This window comes from Oncorhynchus keta, chromosome 18 (genome assembly GCF_023373465.1).
Source record: "Oncorhynchus keta strain PuntledgeMale-10-30-2019 chromosome 18, Oket_V2, whole genome shotgun sequence".
NCBI lineage: Eukaryota > Metazoa > Chordata > Actinopteri > Salmoniformes > Salmonidae > Oncorhynchus > Oncorhynchus keta.
Window position 1 is genome coordinate 2102615 of NC_068438.1, and position 25728 is coordinate 2128342.

Below are 25728 nucleotides of genomic sequence, written 5' to 3' on the forward strand. Positions count from 1 at the left end.
AAATCAAAACCTTTAATAGGGGTTGATGAGGGAACCGGGTAGAAATATGAGAAGCATACCAATCAGCCCAAATTAGTAACAGGCACCCAAATTAAATCTGAGTGAAATTTGCATAATTGTGACACCATGACGCAATTAACCAAAAAAAGTATCCTTACCTGTCTTGAGCTGCTGGTGGCAATGTTGGCAGGAACTTCAAAGAATGAGGGAGAAAAGGGGAGAAAAAGAAATGATAAATCGAAATGAGACACTGAAATCACTGAAAGCCTGACAATGAATTGTTTATTTATTTTATTTAACCTTTAACTAGGCAAGTCAAACCATTTAGACTGGTTGTCAGAAATGTGCACCAAAGATATATATTGTCCCGAGGGATTTATAGTCACGACTCTAATCAGTATAGAGGAACCTGCCTAATGAAACATCATTGGGGCCCATCATAGCAGAAAGGTTAGTTACCAGGAGATTTAACAGACCCTCAGGAAGGAAGCTCTTTCCTGTGTGTGTCTGTGTTTGTTTCTGATAGTACGCAGTCTGTGTGCACCACCATTCATCTATGAAAGTTTGCAATTAGACCATGGGAAGCCTATATCCAATTTTAACTCTATCGATTCAAGGCAAAAGGGGGCCTTCACATGAGGATTCCAAATCAATACTGAGGATCAAAACAGCAGTTAGGAGAATATATTTCTATACTAGTCAATTCTACATTGGCTGGCTGCGTGTGTGTGTGTTGGGGCTTCTAACAGCTTCATATCTACATGCAATTACAAGATAGAGCTGAAGAGTCACATTTCCCGTATTGTGTAAAATAGCCTTCCGAGGCTCAAACACAGAGAGAGAGAGATAAAGAGAGAGGTGTTGATTAAGAAGCCGGAGCCCTAATCTGAGGATTAGGCCAGGACACAGAATATAGCCTTATGAATATACTACTGCCTAGCACAGGCCTGGGCAACTCCAGTCCTCAGGGGCCTGATTCGTGTCACACTTTTCCCCCAGTCCCAGTAAACAAACAAAGCTCCAATAATCACCAAATCATGAACTTCACTTACAAATGCAATTAGTCAGGTGTGTTTGCTAGGGATGGGGGGAAAGTGTAAGACCAATCAGGCCCCCGAGGACTGGAATTTCCCAGGCCTGGCTTATACTTTATATGTACTTAACACCTCTAAACATTTTCCACATCTGTGTTGTAGATTCCATATTATAAACAGTGGTTCGAGCTCGGAATGCTGATTGGCGTTGCGTTGTGCCTAAGAACATCCCTGGCTGCATACCACACCAACGCGTGCCTTATTGCTTACATTTTTTTGGAATATGTATTTTTAGAGTATGTGTATCTGTGGCAATAGAAACGCAACCTCGGCATTGCTAGTGACATCTTCTTACCAACTGAGCCACACAGGAGATTAATTTCATCAACCAGCCCACACATTATGTACACTGAGAAAGAGTCAATCGTTTCTACCTACAACTACTAAAGATTCATTCCTCAATTGAATAATGAGGAAATTTGCAAATTATGGTGCACCACGTTATTGTTTCATGTTAAAGACATGGCAGCTAATTGTAATGGAGCAAATGTATTGTAATATGGTGAATTATACAGAATTGTTGAGCCAAGATTCATGAAATACGAATTTGAGTACAAAAACGCTTGTTGAACAATTATATCATTCTATCCAATCTCAATGGCCTATCAGTAGGACAATATACCCTTACCGAGTTAACCAAATGCATTGTTTTCTAACCACATCTGGATCCATAATGAATTATTATGGGAATAAATATCACTGAATGACAGAAATATTGGAATAAAGTAGGCTAATGAAGGCAACAAATAGTTGCTTACTGGAACACCCAGTCATCCAATTGTTATAATATGATTTGAAGCAATAGCCTACCCGCGTGTGGTCAACTATTTCAGCACCGTTTCACACTGCTCGGAGACAAGCATGGGGACTGGTCTTGGTAAATCAATGAGATTATTATTTTCACTGAATCTCCAGTTGGGCCAGTCACGTTGTACAGCGCCAGTTTTGTTTTTCTTGGAAAAGAAACAATAATAATCAAATGAATGAAGCTACATTTCTTAAAATCAATCCCATATACTATGTTCTCACAAAAAGTTGTAAATTCTCCAGTAACTCTCAGATGGTCATTAGGGCATGGAAAATAAAAATAGGACATGGAAAACAAACATTTAAGTTTCTTATTGAAAACACCTGAAGTGCTCAGATAAGAAAGCCATTTTTTTTTATCCTTGTTACATTTCCAAGCAAGAAACAGAAAATTGTCACTCAAACAGAAGGGCGGGGACTAACAAAGAGTCACCAACAACAAACAAAACACGTGCAGTTCTAGGAGGGCTTCTGAAAGACACTCATGGGGGTGTCCACTAGCAACAACAACTAGGACCTAAAAGACACCCACATTAAGGGCCCAAGAGAAGGCAAACAAAATTAAAACTCACAAACTTAAAAGACAGGAAGCAAACCAAAAAATGTGGAGCAAAATGAAAACAGGGAAGAACCAATAAAGGAGAACCAACTTAAGGTGTTAACCCTCCACATCACTCAAACCAATTGAAGCACTGAGCCAGCCAATTTTAAATCTCACCTGTGCCGGCACAAGTGAAACACCTTCTGACATATGAGATGACAAGGCAGCACAGGTGTAACATATACTGACTAACGAGGTGACACCAATCGGTGTGCTCAACTTGCTAACGTCCAACCTCAAAATATAAATGGAAAAACCAAAGCTCGTATCACCTTCCCCCCTTAAGACAACAAATATAGCAAAGATTATAGCGAACACCACAGTAACGGAATTTGTGCTCGCTAGCTCTGCAAATTCAGATATTGTGGGAGCCAATATAAAACGAAAACATAAACTATATTAAACTATATTAAAATTGCAAGAGGTTTCAGCATACGTCGTGTAAATGGTGAACTCATATACAGCTGTAAATCCTTGTCACTGCAATCCTTCACATTTGCTTGCTGATTAGCTAGCTACCTGGTAGATCGAAGCCCATCTCATACTGTAAATAACCTGCACACTGTATGTGTCTGTGTGTACGTGTGTGTGTGTGTGTGTGTGTGTGTGTGTGTGTGTGTGTGTGTGTGTGTGTGTGTGTGTGTGTGTGTGTGTGTGTGTGTGTGTGTGTGTGTGTGTGTGTGTGTGTGTGTGTGTGTGTGTGTGTGTGTGTGTGTGTGTGTGTGTGTGTGTGTGTGTGTGTGTGTGTGTGTGTGTGTGTGTGTGTGTGTGTGTGTGTGTGTGTGTGTGTGTGTGTGTGTGTGTGTGTGTGTGTGTGTGTGTGTGTGTGTGTGTGTGTGTGTGTGTGTGTGTGTGTGTGTGTGTGTGTGTGTGTGTGTGTGTGTGTGTGTGTGTGTGTGTGTGTGTGTGTGTGTGTGTGTGTGTGTGTGTGTGTGTAGCCAGCCAGCCAGCAAGGTTGAAAAATGGCAGAAAAAAAGAGACGAGAGAATTTTTCAGTACACCAAAATGAAAAGTAAGAACCCTAGTAGCCTGATATCTCAAAGACTAGTTGATTAAATGTTCATAAGAAAGAAGTGAAATGCTAATGGGAATGTTTCATAATGATGTCATTAGGCAGAGCAGGCAACAGATGGCACACAGACAGCAGAGCTGGGAACAGACTGGCAGGGACAGACTGGCAGGGACAGGGAGTCTCAGGTAAGTTTGTTGAGTCTTTGTTTGACAACATTATGAAAGGTTCCCTCTTTTTTAGACTTGCAAAATAGGGACATAATTGGACAATGCCATGGATACCCCGACTCTCAACTTAAACTGGTGACTGAACCAACATTAGTTTAAGACAATGATATTGCTGTTGTGATTAATTGTGTCATTTTGGGTACCGGTAGTTAAGAATATGGCAAACACCTCATTTATTTTCTAGGAGACAGACTGAGTCAGTGAGGGTGGTGAAAGAGCCAGGGAGAGAGACTTCAGAGGACAGTGTCACAGCCACGGCAGGACCAGGTGTCAACCTTGTTGCAAGCAGCACCAGTATAGGGGACAGTGGCACAGCATTGTCCAGTTACCTCAGTGATGGCACAAAACCATATCAGCCACACCCACAATTTATGTTTCAAGAGAGATGGTTTGGCGATTTCCCCTGGCTACATTATAATCCATCAATAAAAGGAGTGTTGTGTTCACTGTAGCCAAGGGTTTTCAAGCCAGCCATCTTTTGGCCAAAGAGCGGATGCTGCCTTCATTGGTGCAGGATTTAGGAACTGGAGAAAAGCCATTGAGAAATTCACAGCACATCAAAACTGTCAAACCCACTGTCACTTTGTAACTGTAACAGCACACCAACAAATCCAATCAGTGCCCAGTTATCTAGAGCGTGGGGTAAACAGCAAGAGGACGCAAGGTGAAAATTGTAAGTTTGGTGCGGCACGTAGCAAGACAGGTACAAGCCTTTAGAGACCACACGGATGACAGTGGGAATTTATACCAGCTTTTGAAACTTAGGGCAGAAGAGGATAATCCCATTTTACTGAAGTGGTTATCAGAGCGTACCACAATGTACACAGGCCCCAAAGCACAGAATGAAATTCTGAACATCGTGGCCAATACAGTAATTCAAGGCATTGCAGCTGAGATGAGGTCTCCTCCGATTGTACAATTTTCAGTAATTGTTGATGGTACTCAAGATGTCTCTGGTGCTGAACAGGAGAGTGTCTGTCTGCGTTATGTTGACCATGACCGTGTCCCTCAGGAGGAGTTTATTGGGCTATACAGGGTGTCGGAGACAACAGGCGAGGGAATTGCGAAAATGGCAACTGATGTGTTGTTGAGGCTCAATTTTCCCATGTCTGGCTTATGTGGGCAGAGTTACGATGGTGCCTCAAACATGGCAGGAAAATACACAGAGGCAATTGTGAGGAGGCAGCAGGCATTAGCCCTCTAGGCTGCTCAGCCTCCCCACTGATCCGGGATTCCCTTTCTTGGGTCCATCAGTTAGGTGTCCTCTATGGCCAGTCAGGAAAGTTTAAGAGCATGTTTGAATCAATAGATGATAGGAGCAGGAAAACCTGCTTCAGTCTGCTTTCCACCAGACACTGGGAGATTAATTCACCTTTCAGCATGACAATAACCTAAAACACAAGGCCAAATTTACACTGGAGTTGCTTACCAAGAAGACAGTGAATGTTCCTGAGTGGCCGAGTTAGTTTTGGCTTAAATTTGCTTGAAAATCAACAACCAACTTGACAGAGCTTGAAGAATTTGAAAAGAATAATGGGGAAATTATTGTACAATCCAGGTTTGGAAAGCTCTTAGAGACTTACCCAGAAAGACTCACACCTGTAATCACTGCCAAATGTACTTACTCAGGGGGTTGAATAATTAGCTATTCAATATATATTAATGTTTTTTTTTGTGTTTTTTTACAAATGTTAGAATTTTTTAAAAGCTACAGGATATTTTATTTATTTATAGACTACTCAACCGCCAGTGACGTCACAGCTGTCATTGACATGTTGCGTGTATTTGTTTCTATTTTAATTATCAATTTCATCTTCATACTATCGCATAGCCCTCTCTCCACTTCATACTTGTCATCGTATAGCCTACTTTTGGAAAGTCTAAGGTAAGCATTGGTTTCTTTATACGTTTTAAGTAGAGGAGTAAAAATGTTCTGTCATGTCTGACATACGCTGGTAGCTTTGATTGACGGGTCCTTTTATGGGGATGTACTTGTGTGAGTTGGCTGATTCTCTCTATAGGCATATAGATTGTGGCTTTCATAAATGTAATTGTCTGCATAATTTTCAATCCCCCCATTTAAAAAATAAATGTCCTCTCACTGTCAACTGCATTTATTTTCAGCCAACGTAACATGTGGAAATATTTGTATGAACGTAACAAGATTCAACAACTGAGACATAAACTGAACAAGTTCCACAAACATGTAACTAACAGAAATGGAATAATGTGTCCATGAACAAAGGGGGGGGGGTCAAAGTCCAAAGTAACAGTCAGTATCTGGTGTGGCCACCAGCTGCATTAAGTACTGCAGTGCATCTCCTCCTCATGGACTGCACCAGATTTGGACCAGTTCTTGCAGTGAGATTTTACCCCACTCTTCCACCAACGCACCTTCAAGTTCCCGGACATTTCTGGGGGGAATGGCCCTAGCCCTCAGATCCAACAGGTCCCTGATGTGCTCAATGGGATTGAGATCCGAGCTCTTCGCTGCCCATGGCAGAATACTGACATTCCGGTCTTGCAGGAAATCACTGACAGAACAAGCAGTATGACTGGAGGCATTGTCCTGCTGAAGGGTCATGTCAGGATGAGCCTGCAGGAAGGGTACCACATGACGGAGGTCTTCCCTGTAACGCACAGCATTGAGATTGCCTGCAATGACAACAAGCTCAGTCCAATGATGCTGTGACACACCGACCCAGAACATGACAGACTTTCCACCTCTAAATCGATCCTGCTCCAAAGTACGATAAACGCAAATCCGACCATCACCCCTGGTGAGACAATTCCACGATTTGTCAATGAAGAGCACTTTTTGCCAGTCCTGTCTGGTCCAGCGACGGTGTGTTTGTGCCCATAGGTGACGTTGTTGCCAGTGATGTCTGGTGAGGACCTGCCTTACAACAGGCCTACAAGCCCTCAGTCCAGCCTCTCTCAGCCTATTGCGGAGTCTGAGTACTGATGAAGGGATTTTGCGTTCCAGGTGTAACTCGGGCAGTTGTTGTTGTCATCCTGTACCTGTCCCGCAGGTGTGATGTTCGGATGTACCGATCCTGTGCAGAGGTTGTTACAAGTGGTCTGCCACTGTGAGGACGATCAGCTGTCTGTCCTGTCTCCCTGTAGCGCTGTTTAAGGCATCTCACAGTACGGACATTGCAATGTATTGCCCTGGCCATATATGCAGTCCTCATGCCTCCTTGCAGCATGCCTAAGACACGTTCACCCAGATGAGCAGGGACCCTAGGTATCTTTCTTCAGTAGAAAAGCTACATAAGGACAGTACGAAAACAAATGATTCTGTCTCTTTGCAGCAACATCTGCAGAGCTGGGATGGTTGCTCCATTGTGTCCTCCTCCCAGAGCGCTAAGAACCTTGGCGTGATCCTGGACAACACCCTGTCGTTCTCAACTAACATCAAGGCGGTGGCCCGTTCCTGTAGGTTCACGCTCTACAACATCCGCAGAGTACGACCCTGCCTCACACAGGAAGCGGCGCAGGTCCTAATCCAGGCACTTGTCATCTCCCGTCTGGATTACTGCAACTCGCTGTTGGCTGGGCTCCCTGCCTGTGCCATTAAACCCCTACAACTCATCCAGAACGCCGCAGCCCGTCTGGTGTTCAACCTTCCCAAGTTCTCTCACGTCACCCCGCTCCTCCGCTCTCTCCACTGGCTTCCAGTTGAAGCTCGCATCCGCTACAAGACCATGGTGCTTGCCTACGGAGCTGTGAGGGGAACGGCACCTCAGTACCTCCAGGCTCTGATCAGGCCCTACACCCAAACAAGGGCACTGCGTTCATCCACCTCTGGCCTGCTCGCCTCCCTACCACTGAGGAAGTACAGTTCCCGCTCAGCCCAGTCACAACTGTTCGCTGCTCTGGCTCCCCAATGGTGGAACACACTCCCTCACGACGCCAGGACAGCGGAGTCAATCACCACCTTCCGGAGACACCTGAAACCCCACCTCTTTAAGGAATACCTAGGATAGGATAAAGTAATCCTTCTCACCCCCCTTAAAAGATTTAGATGCACTATTGTAAAGTGGCTGTTCCACTGGATGTCATAAGGTGAATGCACCAATTTGTAAGTCGCTCTGGATAAGAGCGTCTGCTAAATGACTTAAATGTAAAATGTAAATGTTGTATCCCCCATATATATAACATTATATTGGGTTGCAAGAATTTTGAATAATAATTTAAATTAAAAAATCTAAAGTTTCGAATCTGGCATTGTTTTGTGTATCAGTTCATAAACCATGTGCCATGGAATTGGTAAATCAAAAATCTCTTCTCAACTATTTTGAAATCTATATGGCAGAGCTGTAAATGTTTTGGTCCTTACATGAAACTGGTATGCTTTTTTATTTATCATAATTTCATTTTCAAATAACCGAAAGTGAGAGTTTGTAATCTGAATAAAGGGAAAAAGGCCATTCTTGAACATGGGGTGAGATATTCTTACTAATCTGCTAGAGAACCAGTTCAGATTTAAGTATAACTTTTGTATGACTGAAGCCTTTAGTGAGAGGTCTAATGCTTTAATATTTAATCATTTCTGCCCTCTGAAATTATATTAATTATATAAATAGGCCCATTTAATTTTGTCTGACTTGACGGTCCAAGTAAAAAGGTATATTTTTTGCTCATATAATTTAAAAAACAAGTCGCTAGGTGTAGGCAAGACCATAAGCAAATAGGTCAAATGTGATATAACTAAAGAGTTAATCAGGGTGATTTTTCCACAAACAAACAGGTATTTTCCTTTCCATGGTATCAAGATCTTATCTATTTTGGTAAACCTTGTATTAAAAAAATATTGCAGTGAGATCATTCCTTTCTTTCGGGATTATGACTACGAAGTATTTCCAATTCCCCATCAGACCATTTTATTGGTAAACTACACAGGAATGTAAAAGTTGTATTTTTTTAGTGATCCAATATGTACATTTGTCATAATTTGGTTGTAAATCCAAGTATCTATATCCTCTATGAGGCTGTGGAGGAATCCATATTGTGGATTTATAAGAAAATATGAATCATCAGCATACAATGACACCTTTATTTTTAAGCCTTGGATTTCTAGTCCCTTAATATTATTGTTGGATCTGATTTTAATATCTAACATTTCAATGGCCATAATAAATATATATGCCGATAGTGGACAACCTTGTTTTCCTCCTCTTGACAGTTTAATACTTTCTGAGAACTAGCCAATATTTACTATTTCACACCTAGGGTTACTATACATAACTTTAACTAATTGTATAAGATATTCTCCAAAATGTAAATATTCCAGGCATTATATATATATATATATATATAACTCCAGTCGTACTTTATCAAAGGCCTTTTCAAAGTCAGCTATATTTAATAGTGCTATATTGTTTCCAGTACTTGTATTATATTATCTCCAATGTATCGTCCATGTAAAAAAAACTGATTAGGGTGAATAATATCTGGAGGTACCTTTTCAATTCTATGCATTATGCTAGAATTGTTGCATCAACACTAAAGTGTAAGGGGCCTCCAATTTTTTTAATGGACTGGATCTTTATATTTAATCACTTGAGTCCTGTTTCAGTAATTCAAATCAGACCTTGTTGAGTATCTGATAACCTACCATTTTTATGAGAGTGGTTAAAACATGCTAATAACAGTCCTCCGAGTACATCAAAAAAGGTTTTGTAGACCTCAACTGGTATGCCATCCAGCCCTGGAGTTATTCCGGACTTACAGGCTTTAAATGCATCAAGAAGTTCCAACTCTGTAATGTAGCCTTCACATGAGACTTTCTGTACAGCTGTTAAATTTTACATTAATAATAGAAACAAATCCTTACAATTAACTTCAGTTAGTGGAGATGGAGACTGAAATGAAAACATATGCTTAAAATACTTTGCTTCCTCTTTCAAAATATTGTCTGGTGAATCATGGGTGACTCGTCATTTGTAACAATATAGGCCTATACGTCCATTCAGAAAGTTTCATAAAGTAGCCTGTCTGGACGCTCCTAGCATGATCTGATCTGGTAAAAGGCATATTTCCAGGAAATTACGCTACGTTATTTCTCCCCCCAAAAATGTAACCTTTATTAAACTAGGCAAGTCAGTTAATTAAGAACAAATTCATATTTTCAAAGACGGCCCAGGAACAGTGGGTTAACTGCCTTGTTCAGGGGCAGAACGACAGATTTTTACCTTGTCAGCTTGGGGGATTCGATCCAGCCGCTAGTCCAACGCTCTAACCACTAGGGTACCTGCCACCCATTACGTCATGCTCTCTTTGAAGAACATATGCCAATGCCACTGCCATCAAATGGCAGCAACAGTAGGGTTTGTGAAGTTATGCAAATATTTAGATTAAAGTGGGGGGAAAAACACATCGGACTTCGTGAGAATGGTTTTAGCGTCAAAATAGGATCCAGATTGAAAAATTGTATATACAGAAAAGTTAACAGACAAGGAGAAGGTGGACATACATCTTTATTTTGACTCTGTCATGCTGTGTCAATACGAAAATGTGACAAATTCTATCCAACCAGGCATTTCTTAATTTGTAAATTAATATTTATTATTAATAACCTGAATAATAATAATGAAATGGCATGATAATAACAAAGTGTAATGGCTGGTTTAAAATATGTTTTATTAAGAAGCATCCATGTAAACAAGTGTACAAACAGAATTTATTTTTTATTTTATTTTTTACATAGGGTCTTAAAAGCCTAAGACAACAGTAACACACATTTAAACAAAATGGACACATCAGAAACAATACAAAAAATAAATGAAAAGGGAAAGAAACCAGTTACGATGTGTAATGCAATAGCGAAATTGCACGTTTCTTTTGAGGCCGAGAGCCTGTGTTCAGTTGTGTCAATATGAAAATGTGACAATCCTCTCCTTTCTGACATTCCTTAATTTGTATACGAGACTAATATTTAGAGGTAATAAGGTAATAAAAATAATGAAATGCTACTGATAATAATGATGTGTAATGGTAATAGAGAAGCTGCAGAAATAAAGCCAACCTTTTAACAGTTATGTCATTGACCGTGTATATTGGCCTGGCCAATTACTGTAACCTCCAATTCCAAGACCACCACAGCCCTATAGCTGATACCACCTCATTCTTTCTGCGGACATCTTTGAATATTAATTCGGAACAGATTTTGAAAACGTGGTCGCATAAAAAAAACCGAGGGAGATTTTACCATAATTCTGTTACCAAACATTGCATCGGCACAGATCATCCAGTAAATGTGTTATTGTAAAATATACTGTGTAAATTGTTCAAAGTAGTCCTTGTGCATAGAGTTGTATGGGTTGTTAAACTTTGAAATCGATGATTTTTGTTTGGCATAGATTTTACAGTGAAATACCTGAGTCAAAGCATAATTCCATCACTGTTGAATTTCCCCTAAGTGACTTCAAGACTAGACCTAGCTGTTTCAAGATGACTAGAAAGGTGAGTGACTACAGTAACTCTGTACTGTTTTGGCATAGAGAATGTACAAACGCTTGCCGTGCGGACACACACACACAAAAAACTTGTTTGGCTTTAGTTATGGCCGCTGCATTTCTTTATTACCAGGCCGTATAGGAACATGGTTTTACTCGAGGGGGGCCTTCAGAACAGCTGATTAAAGGAACAATGTAGCACACAGTGCTGCCATATGGCTGAAATACACTGACACACACAGTCCTACAGTACAGCTGACACACACACACAGACCTACCCATAGAGATCCTATAATTCACTATCATACAATTCTATAGACCTACCACAGTACAGCTCAATCACACAGTAGCTACAGTACAACTGACACACTTAATTCCTACTGTGCGGGAGCAATTCATAACAGCTGACAGAGCTGAATGATGTCCATAGTGATGACTGCATTAGCTCCTCTTATAGTTAGATATAGTGGGTGGGCAGACCAGGACTTTAAAGGGATACTTCAGGATTTTGAAGCCCTTTATGTACTTTCCCCAGAGTCAGATGAACTTGTGGATACCATTTTTGTGTCTCTGTGTGCAGTTTGAAGGAAGTTGCTAACTAGCGTTGGTGCATAGACTAGAGGTCTATGGTAACTGCTAGCAGATACCATAGACTCCGTCATTGCGCTAACGCTAATTAACATTGGCTCACATAACTACCTCCATACAGGTTACAGGGACATAAAAATGGTATCCATGAGTTCATCTGACTCGTGGAAGTAGATACTGTAAAGGGCTTCATTGCCAAAATCCTTAAGTATCACTTTACCCACTGAAATTATCATAAACCTGACATGAATGGCCAAATAACAAAATGACGAAATGGCAAAATGATAGGTAAAACGTATCGTATCTGAGGACCATTTCATATGATTGTTAAGAGGATCTTAAAATTTTCTTTTTTAAATAAGGGTTTTTATATGGGTTTTTAATCTCCCTCAGCAGAGAGGAGGCCAATTTCACCTAAACCTTGTCTTGTGCCTGTTCACTGGCTTAGAGAGAAGGGGTGTTACAGTTGCATGTAAATTATTCTAAAGATAAACTACAAAAGTTCGGAGAGCGAAATCCCAATCTTGATTAATAGTTGAGATATGGGAAGCGGTCTAAAATCCACTTAATGATGGATTAATCAGAGTAAGTAACACAAACGATCTGGGTTCCACCAGAAAGACTCTGCAACATTCTCATCTGGTCTTCCAGGCTCTCAATCCTATCAGCTAGGATTAAAAATGCAACATTTGGCTCGAATCGCAGCTTCCTGTAGGGAAACATCCAAGTTCACTCCCCATTCTGCTACATCTGTCGCAACTTGCCATCTTTCATGGAGGTCCCTGGAGAAAGATAGGGAAAAGACAGCTTGGCGTGCGCTGCCTGCATATAATTAGGCTAGCCTTGCTGTTTTCACTTTCCCAATTCACTTGCAATGAGACAGATTGCTAAAATATCAAAGGGAATAGTGAGCTATGTACATGGTCTAACATGCTGACCAGACGTGTTGCACGCGCTGCAAAATAAAATAAAATGGACTTGGTTCTATTTGTGACGCTCGAAGCACTGCAAGTCCTGCCTCTCCCATCTCCTCATTGGTTTTTAGGAGCATATACCCACGTGGGTGATTGAAAGATGAACTGAGGTCCACTCTCCAGTTGGTTGCCAACCGCCATATCAAGTCCAAAGAAGAAGAAGCCTAAAGGAAGGAGGAGAGATTACTAGAAAGGAACTTGGTTGACGGTTTTATCTGTGGATTAATTGTCAGAGTAGAGGACCTTATGCCTTTCAGGTAAAATAACAACCCAATGTTTATATCTCAGAACAAATTAGCTAGCACCAGCAAGCTAGCTAGCTAAATTGCCATAAATGTTTAATGCTTTTTGACCTGTCCCCAAATTAATATAATTGTTTCCGAGTTCGTTTTGATATTTCAACCTGCGTGTCCTGATCACGTCTGGTGTGGGTGGACAAAATCAACTTGCGTGCGATGTGGTCAGTATGTGAGAGCGAGGGGAACTTTGTTTGAAAGCTTTTCATGTGTCACCACATTTCATGCATGCGTGACCTCCTGTGCCTCGAAGCCATCTCCTCTTACTGGTTGTGACGACAACATTTGTTCAGCCGGTTGCCCTTTCCTTTCCTTATTAGAACTGTTTATCTTTAACCCCCAGTGAGAGGACTTGGAAAAACCAACAAGGTAGGCCCTATTTCATGAAAATGTATTGATTTTGTGAGACCATCATGTCGTTCGTGGTTGGTAGCACGCACGCACACACACACACACACGCAAAGGTAAAAATATAGAATGAATCATGCTGCTGGTCAAGAAGATGAGCCTTGAACTACTCTGGCTCTAGGATGGAGGAAAGAGCAATGAGCTTTTATGGCAAAACACTGACGGTATCACATATCCAGTTGCTCCTCTGATTAAACTATCTTCCTCTTTCACCCTGACTCCCATCATAGGGAAATATTTTACTGTATTGTTATTCTAGTCTAATTCTGTGCATCAGGGTTGGAGTTCTTGTGATTATCAAATTCAGCGGTTGAAGTAATTGAATTACTGAATTGACAAATTCCAATAGAAAATAATTGTCCATTCTCAATTCATGACATGGATTTCAATTTACTGCCTGAATTGATATTGTAGTTGACCCTTACTCTGATACGCATCATATTGTACTGTATATAAACATGCATTATACAGTCACCAATGACATGATGAGAGCTGATTTCTGAGCACTATCCACACACAGGTCTTTAGCACTCAAGGTTTCAGGGCTAAAACCTTCAGCCATAATATAGTCCCACGCTACATGCATTGTTTAGTTGAATGTTTAAGAACGTTCAGGGTTTTCTATTCATATAAAATTGGACACTGAATGATAGGGGTTTGAGACACAGCAGTTAACAAAACAATAGAGTGAAGTGTCGATTAGTTCCCCTCTCACTTAATTAAACACCCACATGTACAACTATACACACCGAGTGCTGCCCCCTTCCAATACAACTGTTGGGTTTTCAAATCCAAACAAGGAGAGTTCTCCACCCCCCCCCCCCAGGGTTTTATTTGTTGTTGAACCAATCAAAGCTCAAACCAATTTCTGTGTGAATATTGCGCCAACAAATGGACTCCAGACCAGTGTACCACGTGAGTCCGGTCAGCCAGGCTATGCATCCACAGATCTGCTTGAACCACAGCAAGGCAATGATCTGTCTATACAATAGAAAGTAGGTAGGAGACGGAACAGCTCATAGGAGCAGGAACCATATGCTATTTATGTAGCGTGAGGCAGCTTGATGTACAAGTATATCCCCTGGACAGGATGCTAGTCTATCGCAGGACCTTACCTCGGCCAATCTATCTGCTGAGTGCCAAGCAGAGACGCATCGGTCCCATTTTTTACAGTCTTTGGTATGACTCGGCCAGGGATCGAACTCCCAATCTTTCAATCTCAGGATGGACACTAAAGACAAGGCCAGCGCGTTGGTTGCCCATACAATAGGCTAGTCTATAAACCTTTGGTATTACAGATGAATTCATGTAACATCTATTCCATTCACTTATGCCATTCAACAATTACATTAATGTTCATGAGGCTGTTAGTTACAACAATCTGTAACCACTATGGTGAATAATGAAAAGCAGACCTGAGTTCAAATCCTAAATGATTAAACGCCCACAAGAACAGAAATTCCGAAATTCACTTTTTTTTTTTTTTCTTAGCCTACCCATGATGTTACACAAGGATAAGTCAATAAGTCATTGTTTTAGTCAAAGTATGATATATTGAGCTTGAAGTGGGAAATCCTAAGGGGTAACTTCTGATCTTTTTCATGACAATGCCATGCGTTTCCCCTATGATATGACATGCAACTACTTTAGAGTCTACGTTTCTTTTCAGGGCTGGGTTTTATTTGAATGTTGCCACCCACCAGCATGGCATTATTTATTAATCATAAACACCTACAAAGTACTTCCATCTTCACAAGTCGCAACTGAGCGGAGCAATATAATAGATCATCTTTGGCTGAGCCAAACAGCTTGTCGCCGTAGTCTACGCTTGGCTGCCTGAGCCATGGAGCAAATGAAAGTATGGGGTGTGTTTTAGCACCTCCACTTTTTTTTTACCAGCAAATTATAAATCATCCTTTGGATCATTTGTCAAGTTTCAGTTTTTTGGGAGATAGAAATCACCACAGCGTTCCCACGCCCAATTTGTGAATATGTATTAGCAGCCTGCGTCATTCTTCAGAGGTAGAGAACCTAAAAACTACAATTTACACTCTAGGACAGAAGTTATGCTGAAATAGGGGCGACATTGCACTCTGGTGGGGGCCTTTAAATAATTTCAAACGCTTTAGCTGTGCCTGATTGAGCCTGCCTCTTCCAATGAGCCTGCCTGTTCCAATGGAACCAATAGAAAAGTCCCAAAAGAGCAAACACTGCCCACCTGACAAACACTCGAGGGCGGTTTCCCGGACATAGATTATGCCTATTCCTGGACTAAAAAGCAAGCTCGATAGAGAATCTCCATTGAAAGCACTTTTTAGTCCAGTACTATGCTTAATCTGTGTCCAGGAAACCTCCCCTCAAATTACACTAGATATACAAAAGTATGTGGACACCTCTTCAAATGAGTCGATTTGGCTATTTCAGCTACACCCGTTGCTGACATGTATAAAATCGAGTAGACAGCCATGCAATCTCTATAGACAAACATTGGCAGTAGAATGGCCTAACTGAAGAGTTCAGTGACTTTCAACATTGCACTGTCATAGCATGCCACCTTTCCAACAAGTCAGATAGTCAAATCTCTGCCCTGCTAGAGCTGCCCTGGTCCAATCTAAGTGCTGTTATTGTGAAGTGGAAAAGTCTAGGAGCAACAGCAGCGCAGCTGCGAAGTGGTAGGCCACACAACCTCACAGAACGAGACCGCCAAGTACTGAAACACGTAAAAATCATCTGTCCTCGGTTGCAACACCAACTACCTAGTTCCAAACTGTAAAGTTTGGTGGAGAAGCAATTAATGGTCCGGGGCTGTTTTTCATGGTTCGGGCTAATCCCCTTAGTTTTAGTGAAGGGAAATCTTAACGCTACAGCATACAATGACATTATTGACAATTCTGTGTCTCCAACTTTATGGCAACAGTTTGGGGAAGGCCATTTCCTGTTTCAGCATGACAATGCACCCGTGCACAAAGCAAGGTCCATACAGAAATCATTTCTCGAGATCGGTGTGGAAGAACTTGACTGGCCTGCACAGAGCCCTGACCTCAACCCAATCGAACACCTTTGGGATGAATTGGAACGCCGACTGCGAGCCAGGCCTAATCACCCAACATCAGTGCCGACCTTACTAATGGTCTTGTGGCTAAATGGAAGCAAGTCCCAGCAGCAATGTTCCAACATCTAGTGGAAAGCCTTCCCAGAAGAGTGGAAGCTGTTATAGCAGCAAAGGGGGGACCAACCTAATATTAATGCCCATGATTTTCAAATGAGATGTTGGATGAGCAGGTGTCCACATACTTTTGGTCATGTAGTGTATTATAAAGAACTAAAATAGTCTTTGAGCTAGAGGTCGACCGATTAATCGGCATGGCCGATTAAATAGAGCCGATTTCACGTTTTCATACCAATCAGTAATCGGCATTTTTGGAAGCCGATTATGGCCGATTACATTGCACTCCACAAGGAGACAGAGTGGCAGGCTGACCAATTGTTACACGAGTGCAGCAGGAAGCCAAGGTATGTTGCTAGCTAGCATTAAACTTTTCTTATAAAAAGCAATCAATCTTAACATAATCACTAGTTAAACTAGTAATATCAACCATGTGTAGTTATCTAACTTATATGCATTGCATATAATCAATGCGGTGCATGTTAATTTATCATCGAATCACAGCCTACTCGTCAAACGGGTGATGATTTAACAAGCGCATTCGCGAAAAAAGCACTGTCGTTGCACCAATGTGTGCCTAACCATAAACATCAATGCCTTTCTTAAAATCAATACACAAGGATTTTTTCATTTTTTAAACTGAATATTTCGTTAATATTGCCTGCTAACATGAATTTATTTTAACTAGGGAATTTGTGTCACTTCTCTTGCGTTCTGTGAAAGCAGAGTCAAGGTATATGCAGAAGATTGGGCGGCCTGGCTTGTTGCGAACTGTGTGAAGACCATTTCTTCTTAACAAAGACCGCAATTAATTTGCCAGAATTTTACATAATTATGACATAACATTGGAAGGTTGTGCAATGTAACAGCACTATTTAGACTTAGGGATGCCACCCGTTAGATAAAATACAGAAAGGTTCCGTATTTCACTGAAATAATAAACATTTTGTTTTCGAAATTATAGTTTCCGGATTTGACCATATTAATGACCTAAGGCTCGTATTTCTGTGTGATTATTTTATTATAATTAAGTCTATGACTTAATATTTGATAAAGCAGTCTGAGCGGTGGTAGGCAGCAGCAGGCTCGTAAGCATTCATTCAAACAGCACTTTCCTGTGTTTGCCAGCAGCTCCTTGCTGTGCTTCAAGCATTGAGCTGTTTATGACTTCACGCCTATCAAATCCTGAGATTAGACTGGCAATACTATACATTTACATTACATTTAAGTCATTTAGCAGACGCTCTTATCCAGAGCGACTTACAAATAGTGCCTATAAGAACATCCAATAGTCAAAGGTATATGAAATACAAATGGTATAGGGAGAAATAGTCCTATAATAACTACAACCTAAAACTTCTTAATTGGGAATATTGAAGATTCATGTTAAAAGGAACCACCAGCTATCATATGTTCTCATGTTCTGAGCAAGGAACTTAAACGTTAGCTTTTTTACATGGCACATATTGCACTTTTACTTTCTTCTCCAACACTGTGTCTTTGCATTATTTAAACCAAATTGAACATGTTTCATTTACTTGAGACTAAATAGATTTTATTCATGCATTATATTAAGTTAAAATAAAAGTGTTCATTCAGTATTGTTGTAATTGTTATTATTACACATACATATTTATTTAAAAAACTAAAATAAGAATTTAAAAAAATAATAATAAATCGGCCGATTAATCGGTATTGGCTTTTTTGTTCCTCCAATAATCGGTATCGGTGTTGAAAAATCATAATCGGTCGACCTCTAATTTGAACCCAGGTTTGCTGAATAACAGAGAGAAAAACATTATTTTCCATACGTTATAAGTTCTTATTTAACATTTAGTCAGGATCATTGAAATTGATCATTATTAATACTTAAAATGTAACCTTTATTTAACTAGGCAAGTCAGTCAAGAACAAATTCTTATTTACAATTGCATCCTACCCCGGCCAAACCCTAACAACGCTGGGCCAATTGTGAACCGCCCTATGGGACTCCCAATCACATCCGGTTGTGAAACAGCCTGGATTCGAACCATTATTGTCTGTAGTGACGCCTCGAGCACTGACACGGAACCCAAACCGGCTGCGCGCGTGCGCTATTGTGCATAAATTGATTTTGTCCCCCTACACCAAAAGTGATCACGACACAGGTTAAAATATCAAAACCAATTACATTAATTTAGGGACAGGTCGAAAAGCATTAAATATGTATGGCAATTTAGCTAGTTAGCTTGCACTTGCTAGCTAATTTGTCCTATTTAGCTAGCTTGCTGTTGCTCGCTAATTTGTCCTGGGATATAAACATTGAGTTGTTATTTTAACTGAAATGCACAAGGTCCTCTACTCAGACAATTAATCCACACATAAAACGGCCAACCGAATCGTTTCTTGTCATCTCTCCTCCTTCCAGGCTTTTTCATCTTTGAACTTATATGGTGATTGGCATCTAAACTTTCAAAGTATTACCACGACTACCGGCAAAACAGTTTGTCTTTCAATCACCCACATGGGTATAACCAATGAGGAGATGGCACGTGGGTACCTGCTTCTATAAACCAATGAGGAGATGGGAGAGGCAGGACACACGCCAGCAGTGTGGGTGCAATAATTGAATAACATAGATTTCAAAATGTATTTTGCGATGCCTTGTCCAGTCTGGTCAGCATGTGAGATGCAGTGCCTTTAGACCGCTGCGCCACTCGGGAGACCTTATTCTTATGACAAGTCTTATGATTCATAACCACATCATAATGCATTATGCCTGGCTGCAGTCTTTAGGTATAGTTAATATGTTACCTGAATTAATGCAATAGCGCGCTATTTTAAAGTTAGCCACTGAGCTGCTGTCGCACACAATTCATCGCGTTGAGTTATTGGGTGAAGTTATCAAAGAATACAACGAGATACAATTGCAAAAGTATTTCTCAGAGAACGAAGGCTTACAACTCTCACACCCACAAGCTGCGCGTGCAGCAACCTGCAAAACACTGGGGCATATTCATTTCGGAAACCGTTTACCGTATAAGAACTAAACGGAAACAGAGCCAAAACGAACGTTTCTATTGGACAAATCATTCGGTCTCTCCACGTTTCCTTTGGTTCCGTTTAAGAAACGTTTTGCAACATTATTCGGCGTAATGAAAATGCCACTGGTCAAGAAGTTTAAACTATACTCAAAATACAGTCGCTAAGCTTCCACAGAGTCTTATAGAGGTTATATCCTAGTAAAAACATGCGTTTAGGCAATTCACAAAGAACTAAAGACACAATGTAACACAAACGGTCGTGAACGAATGTGCAGCCAATCCAATTAGGAGTTTCTAACCAGATGCAAATATTTGCAATGTCCAGTCATCTCTAGGCTAGCTACATGGCTAGCTAAAGTTAACTCTTCCAATGTGCAACACGGCTTCCCAACAACGCATATTCTTAGCTTGCTCTACTCCCTGCTTAAAGCAGCCACATAAAGCACGAGTAAAATGCGCATAGCTTCAAATAGAACCGTAAGTCAACCAATACTTACCGAACGACAGAAAAAGTAAATAAAAAGCAACGGTGTGTACGACATCTGGCTTTCCGGGGATCATCGTGCGAGACAGAGAGAGATACTGACAGCCTCTGGTGTGGCTTTGACAGTGTTTGGAATGGAATGCTTTTTTTGTGCACAATTTTTAGGACAAGAGAAAGGAGATTTTGGCATGTTCACCGCCACTAATGTGGCTCAGGCGCGCTCTTGTGGCCAAATGCTGCACTGTTAAAAGTCGTGCTTACAAGGCTACAATAACACACCCCGTGTCTTTCCTGGTTGGCTCAATTGTACTTATCAAATAAAAAATCATTCACACAGCATTTTGCAGTTATCCTATCTTTATTTGTCTATATTTAACCAGCCTGCACAAATAGCTTTGCAACGTAGGCTAAACAAACTTGCTTTATTAGGCCTATGTTATTATAACATTCTATACAATAGATTTCGGTAGCTACAGTCATTACGTCTACCGTAAAGGATAATCATTGAATCAATTTGAAATATTTAGGCTTCAATCAGATTCCCAGCAAACATGACCCCATTAACAAGCTAGCCTACATTTTAGTCATTTATAGCAGACACTCTTATCAGAAACAACTTACAGATCCCACGTGTGCATCGCATTTACAACCCTGTCATGGCGAGCACCGCTACTCGACCCACTGAGCCACACAGGACTACACCACCCCAACACAGGCCAGACTCACCAAGCCCAGCTATAGGAAGGGCTCATTTCAATATGTGGGAGCTTGGTTTGCACAGTTTTTTTGTTCAACCATTACTAGGATTATTTTTGTTCTATCTTATACACTGCCAATGATGAGGTCTTTAAAAAACACTTATGAGAAACTTAGTCGTCATGAAATTGTATTTAAAGCGTAGCCTCACACAACCCAACTCTGAAATATGGTCCCTGTTTTCTTTCTCCCTACTTTTTATGCATGAGATGTTAACTGTAATGAGATTTCCTAATACTGTTGGAATGAGACTATCAGGACTTTTGTAATTAGTTAATTGTTTATTTGATGTTGTGTTTAGGCCTAGTACTCACCCCTCCAAAAATTAACAGAATGTATTTTTAAAAATGGAGGAGATTTCAGCTGCAGTCTACATGTTTTTGAGTTACTATCTGCATTACTTTCCTCCCTACTGTGCTGTTGTATCATTTAGATCCAAAAACATACTTGTGGGTAGCAGCCACAAATCTGGTAATAATTTTGGCTATTGACACATTTACAATGTGGTTCTCTGCTGGACACACAAACACAGGTCTAAATCAGTCACTGATTAGAAGACAAGAATGAAAACCAGATGTGTTTTGGCCCTCGAGGACCGTATTGAATAGCCCTGATCTAGATTAATTGTTCAGGTCCCAATGATAATGAAGGTTACATGCTGTGAACTCGTCTATATATTCTTTAGAGGCCTTGAAAGTGATTGTACTATAGAATGCTTTAACCAATCACCTGTTTTCGTGTTGTTTGTAATGGGACAAAACATATTGAAATTATTAACACAGTGAAATATATTTATTTCTGCACGTTTAATGCCGGTCTCAACTGCCTCCGACTGATCAATGACACCACAGCAGGTATCATGGGAAATTGATCCTTCTCCTCTGGCAAAGTGCTCAATTAATTATACTGTACAAGGAACCATTAATATTCCTCTGTCTTCTGTCTCCCTCTAGTTGCTTTGAATTATGGCATATACTGTACAAAGAGGACCTCCCATCAGCCAATGTAAAATCCAAGATAGTGGTCTTTGTTGTCGTTGGACATTCAGCTCTCCAACTGTCTGCCTGTGCATTCAGCAGGGCAAGTTAAAGGTATGGACAAGTCAAGTGAAACATGGCTTTAGCCAGGTAAGGTATGCTAATATGTCTAACTTAAACTCCTAACTGTGCTAGCCTATCTGTACACACTATATAACATAACATCTGATGTAAAATCAATGGAAGTGATGATGGCATGCGGTACCAGTTTTATTTTTTTAACGTAAAACCAAATAATTGTGTTGATTTGCCCTTATTTTACAGGTACCGCATAACTCCGCCACTTATATATATTTTTAAATAGTGGTGGCACTTATTTTACCAGATAAATTGACTGAGAACATAGTTTCATTTACAGCAACAACCTGGGGAATAGTTACAGGGATGAATGAGCCAACTGGAGACTGGGATGATTAGCTGATCATGACAGTATGAGGGCCAGATTGGTAATTTAGCCAGGACACAAGAGTTAACACCCCTACTCTTATGATACTGTAAGTGCCGTGGAATCTTTAATTGACCACAGAGAGTCAGGACACCCGTTTAACATTCCATCCAAAAGAGAGCACCCTACACAGGGCAATGTCCCTAATCACTGCCCTGGGGCATTGGAATATTTATTTTAGATCAGAAGAAAGAGTGCCACCTACTGGCCCTCCAACACCACATCCAGGAGCATCTGGTGTCCCATCCAGGGACCGCAGGGTGGTTTGCTGCTGGCCAAAGTTAGCTGAAGTTTGTATTGACCTATTAAAGAAAACCGAACCATGGATTACAGTTTCTCCTGGTCTATAAACTACTTTCAGGGTGAGGACCGATCTAACATTAAGTTGTAAAATACTGAACTTCCCTTTCAAGGAAAACATGTTTGTTAATTTCTGTGAAGCATTGTAACACTAACTGTATTTTTATCCACAGCTTTTCCCCCTTACCTGGGAGGCAGATACTGACTGGTTGCTGGAAGAGCATTTCTGTGCAGAGTTCACACTACCAAGATTTGAATCAAGTTCAACTACCACCAAGCATGTACATGTAGCTCACTACCTCCCAACACTGTTGATGAGCAGCATTTCAACAGACTTCCTTCTAAACATGGAGTGATTTATGGATGATGTGGATGTCTGTGGGAAGATGAACAAGATAGTGTTTTGAAAGCGAAAAGGATACTTTTTAAAATTTAAGTTAATAAAGTATTATTTAAGGTAATTTCACCAAATTTCACTCTGTAGCAAAACATTTTCACCTGTTTTGTGCCAACTGAACATGTCCACACTGTGTCTCCACAGTCAAGACTTGATGAACAGGTGTGGCCATGGCAACACAGTCTCTAAAACTCACCATGAGGTCATGTTTAGTAGGCACAAAATGGGAGAAAAGGGACTGAAATGGAGTGACACAGAAAAGTGTCCTACTGAACATGACCCAGGGTCCTGACCCTTTTTGGAATGACTCTGCGCTATTGGCTGATGAACAGGGCCAAGTTCGAGGAGCTGTATCCTGAGCGTGTGTTCCTCTGGTGGCAGTGATGGAGAAGGTCCAGTTCCAGCTCGAAGACATCTTCGGAGGAACCACACACGTAAATCCCCTCCATGAAAACACAGCAAGTTCTTCAAAAGGGAAGTCAGCGCTACATTCAACGCAGAAGAGGCAGACGCTAATGTATACTGTTTCTAGTTGGTGTGACACCCTCTCTTTTAAGACAACATAATTGCATGTAGTACACAGCATATTTGTTCATACAATTCGTGTTTCTCAAAAGGGATTTCGGTGCTCCCCAGCCATTTCACATAAGGGCTTACTGATTAGTTGAATCATGTGTGCTAGAATTGGAATCAAAAACATACAGTGCCTTCAGAAAGTATTCACGTCCCTTGACTTTTTCTAAAAAATAAAAATCTGATTGTTGATCATTACTAACAGGCCCGGGTCTAGCCTTTTGGGGTCCCTAAGCGAGATTTGGTTGGGGGGCCCACCACCTCGCTGCAAAACATTTTAGTGGCCCCCCTCTTAAAGTTCAGTTCTTGCATTTCTACATATTTTGCCATGGGGCGGAGAGAAAAGGTTGCAATTTTATGAAACATTTCATACATTTCTACTCATTTTGCAATACTGTCATGTATTCTTCCTCTCCGGCTCTCGAGGTCATTAGAGTGCTTACACACACCAATCACCATCGTTACGTGCATCAGCGCCTCATCAGACTCACCTGGACTCAATCACCTCAACCACTCCCTTTGGTTCTTTTCTTTGGCTACTTGTGTTTCATGTTTTGTTCCTTGTGATATTTATTATTGAAAGTCACTCCCTGAACTTGCTTCCCGACTCCCAGCGTACATGTTACAGAATAATGCCTCACCAAGGGGGAGCATCAGGGAGGTTTTTGTGAGTGTAGGTGACGTCGGATCCGGGTGCCGCTACCAGAGCAACCAGGGATGCCTCAGTTGGCTCGGCAGGCTCCTATGTCTCAGCCGGCTCGGCAGGCTCCCACGCCTCAGCTGGCTCGTCAGGCTCCCACGCCTCAGGCGGCTTGTACGGCTCCCATGCATCAGGTGGCTCAATAGGTTTACAAGACCTGGTTGCCCCGTCAAGCGTCCGTTGCCGAGTCTACCGAGGATGCCTCAGCTGGTTTGTCAGGTTCACAAGACTCGTTTGGCTCGGCAGGCTCCTACGCCTTTGGCAGGCTGGTCAGGTTCCCGCGCCTCAGCAGAAGCCATTTTGCCATGGTGTGGAGAGATTCCATTTTTATATGAGATGGCGCAAGAGTTGATGGTTGCTGTTTTGTGCTATTGTGTGTGTTCTTTTTGCGTTATTTGTAACTTATTTTGTACGTAATGTTTCTGCCACCCGAAAATAGCATCTGGATATCAGCACAGTGATTACTCACCTCGTACTGGACAAAGATCTTTTCCTTAACGAGTCGGATGCAAAGGATTTACTTCAGACACCAGACAAGGCCCAAATCCCCGTCATTCGCATGAAGAAGAGACGGAGATATCGGGGACGTAGGTCAGTGTGCCTTGTAAGTATCCGACGGCGAGTGGGTAATCCACCTCTACCATCAATCCTATTAGCCAAAGTGCAATCTGTCACGTATACGCCCTCTCCGGCCTCTAGGTCATCAGGCTGCTGATTATCCCGCACACCTGTCACCATCGTCTCGTGCACCTGCGCCTCATGACACTCACCTGGACTCCATCACCTCCTTGATTATCTTCCCTATATCTGTCAGATTGCCAGGCTTCCCTGCCTTAGCCGGCTCGTCAGGCTCTCATGCCTCAGCCGGATCACCATGCTCCCCTGCCTCACCCGGCTCGTCGGGCTTTCATGCCTCCGCCGGATCGCCAGGCTTCCCGGCTTCCACCAGCTTGTCACGTTCTCATGCCTCAGCCGGATCGCCAGGCTCCCCTGCCTCAACCAATCTGTCAGGTTCCCGCATCCCAACTGACTAAACAGGTTCCCATGCTTCAGCTGGCGTGACAGGTTATTGCGCATCAGCAGGGCTGACGAGTCTGCTCCTGATCCCCGGGTTCATAACATTTGACGGCGTCCTGCGGCTAGAGCCGCGCGTTGGGGAGGGGGTACTGTCACGTGTACTCCCTTTCCAGCCTCTAGATCATCAGGCTGCTGTTTGTCCCGCACACCTGTCACCATCGTCTTGCGCACCTGTGCCTCATGACACTCACCTGGACTCCATCATCTCCTTGATTATCTTCCCTATATCTGTCACTCTCCTTGGTTCTTTCCTCAGGTGTCATTGACTCTGTTTTCATGTCGGTGCGTTGTTTGTGTTCCTTG

The 25728-nt window shown here is 41.6% G+C and overlaps 1 protein-coding gene and 1 long non-coding RNA gene across 6 annotated transcripts in view; one reads left to right on the forward strand and one right to left on the reverse strand.

Moving 5' to 3' along the window:
• Nucleotides 1-20401, reverse strand: part of LOC118397035 (beta-1,3-glucosyltransferase-like) — a 149831-nt gene extending 129430 nt beyond the window's left edge. For 2 of the 5 annotated variants that reach the window (XM_052467098.1, XM_052467097.1), the window contains exons 1-3: nucleotides 20154-20401; nucleotides 12849-12927; nucleotides 159-193 (exon numbers count right to left, since the gene is read on the reverse strand). In XM_052467098.1, coding sequence (XP_052323058.1) covers nucleotides 159-193; nucleotides 12849-12927; nucleotides 20154-20198 — 159 coding nt within the window. In that variant the 5' untranslated portion in view covers nucleotides 20199-20401. Of the gene's footprint in view, nucleotides 1-158; nucleotides 194-1904; nucleotides 2048-2473; nucleotides 2619-12848; nucleotides 12928-20153 lie in introns of those variants that run through there. The other 3 variants (XM_052467099.1, XM_052467101.1, XM_035791436.2) reach the window with 3 other exon arrangements.
• A 278-nt stretch (nucleotides 20402-20679) lies between these two features.
• On the forward strand, nucleotides 20680-23776 carry LOC118396916 (uncharacterized). The gene is made up of 4 exons (XR_004828278.1): nucleotides 20680-20900; nucleotides 21850-21987; nucleotides 22560-22740; nucleotides 22852-23776. It is a non-coding gene; the product is annotated as an uncharacterized LOC118396916 (long non-coding RNA).
• Nucleotides 23777-25728: the final 1952 nt, after the last annotated feature.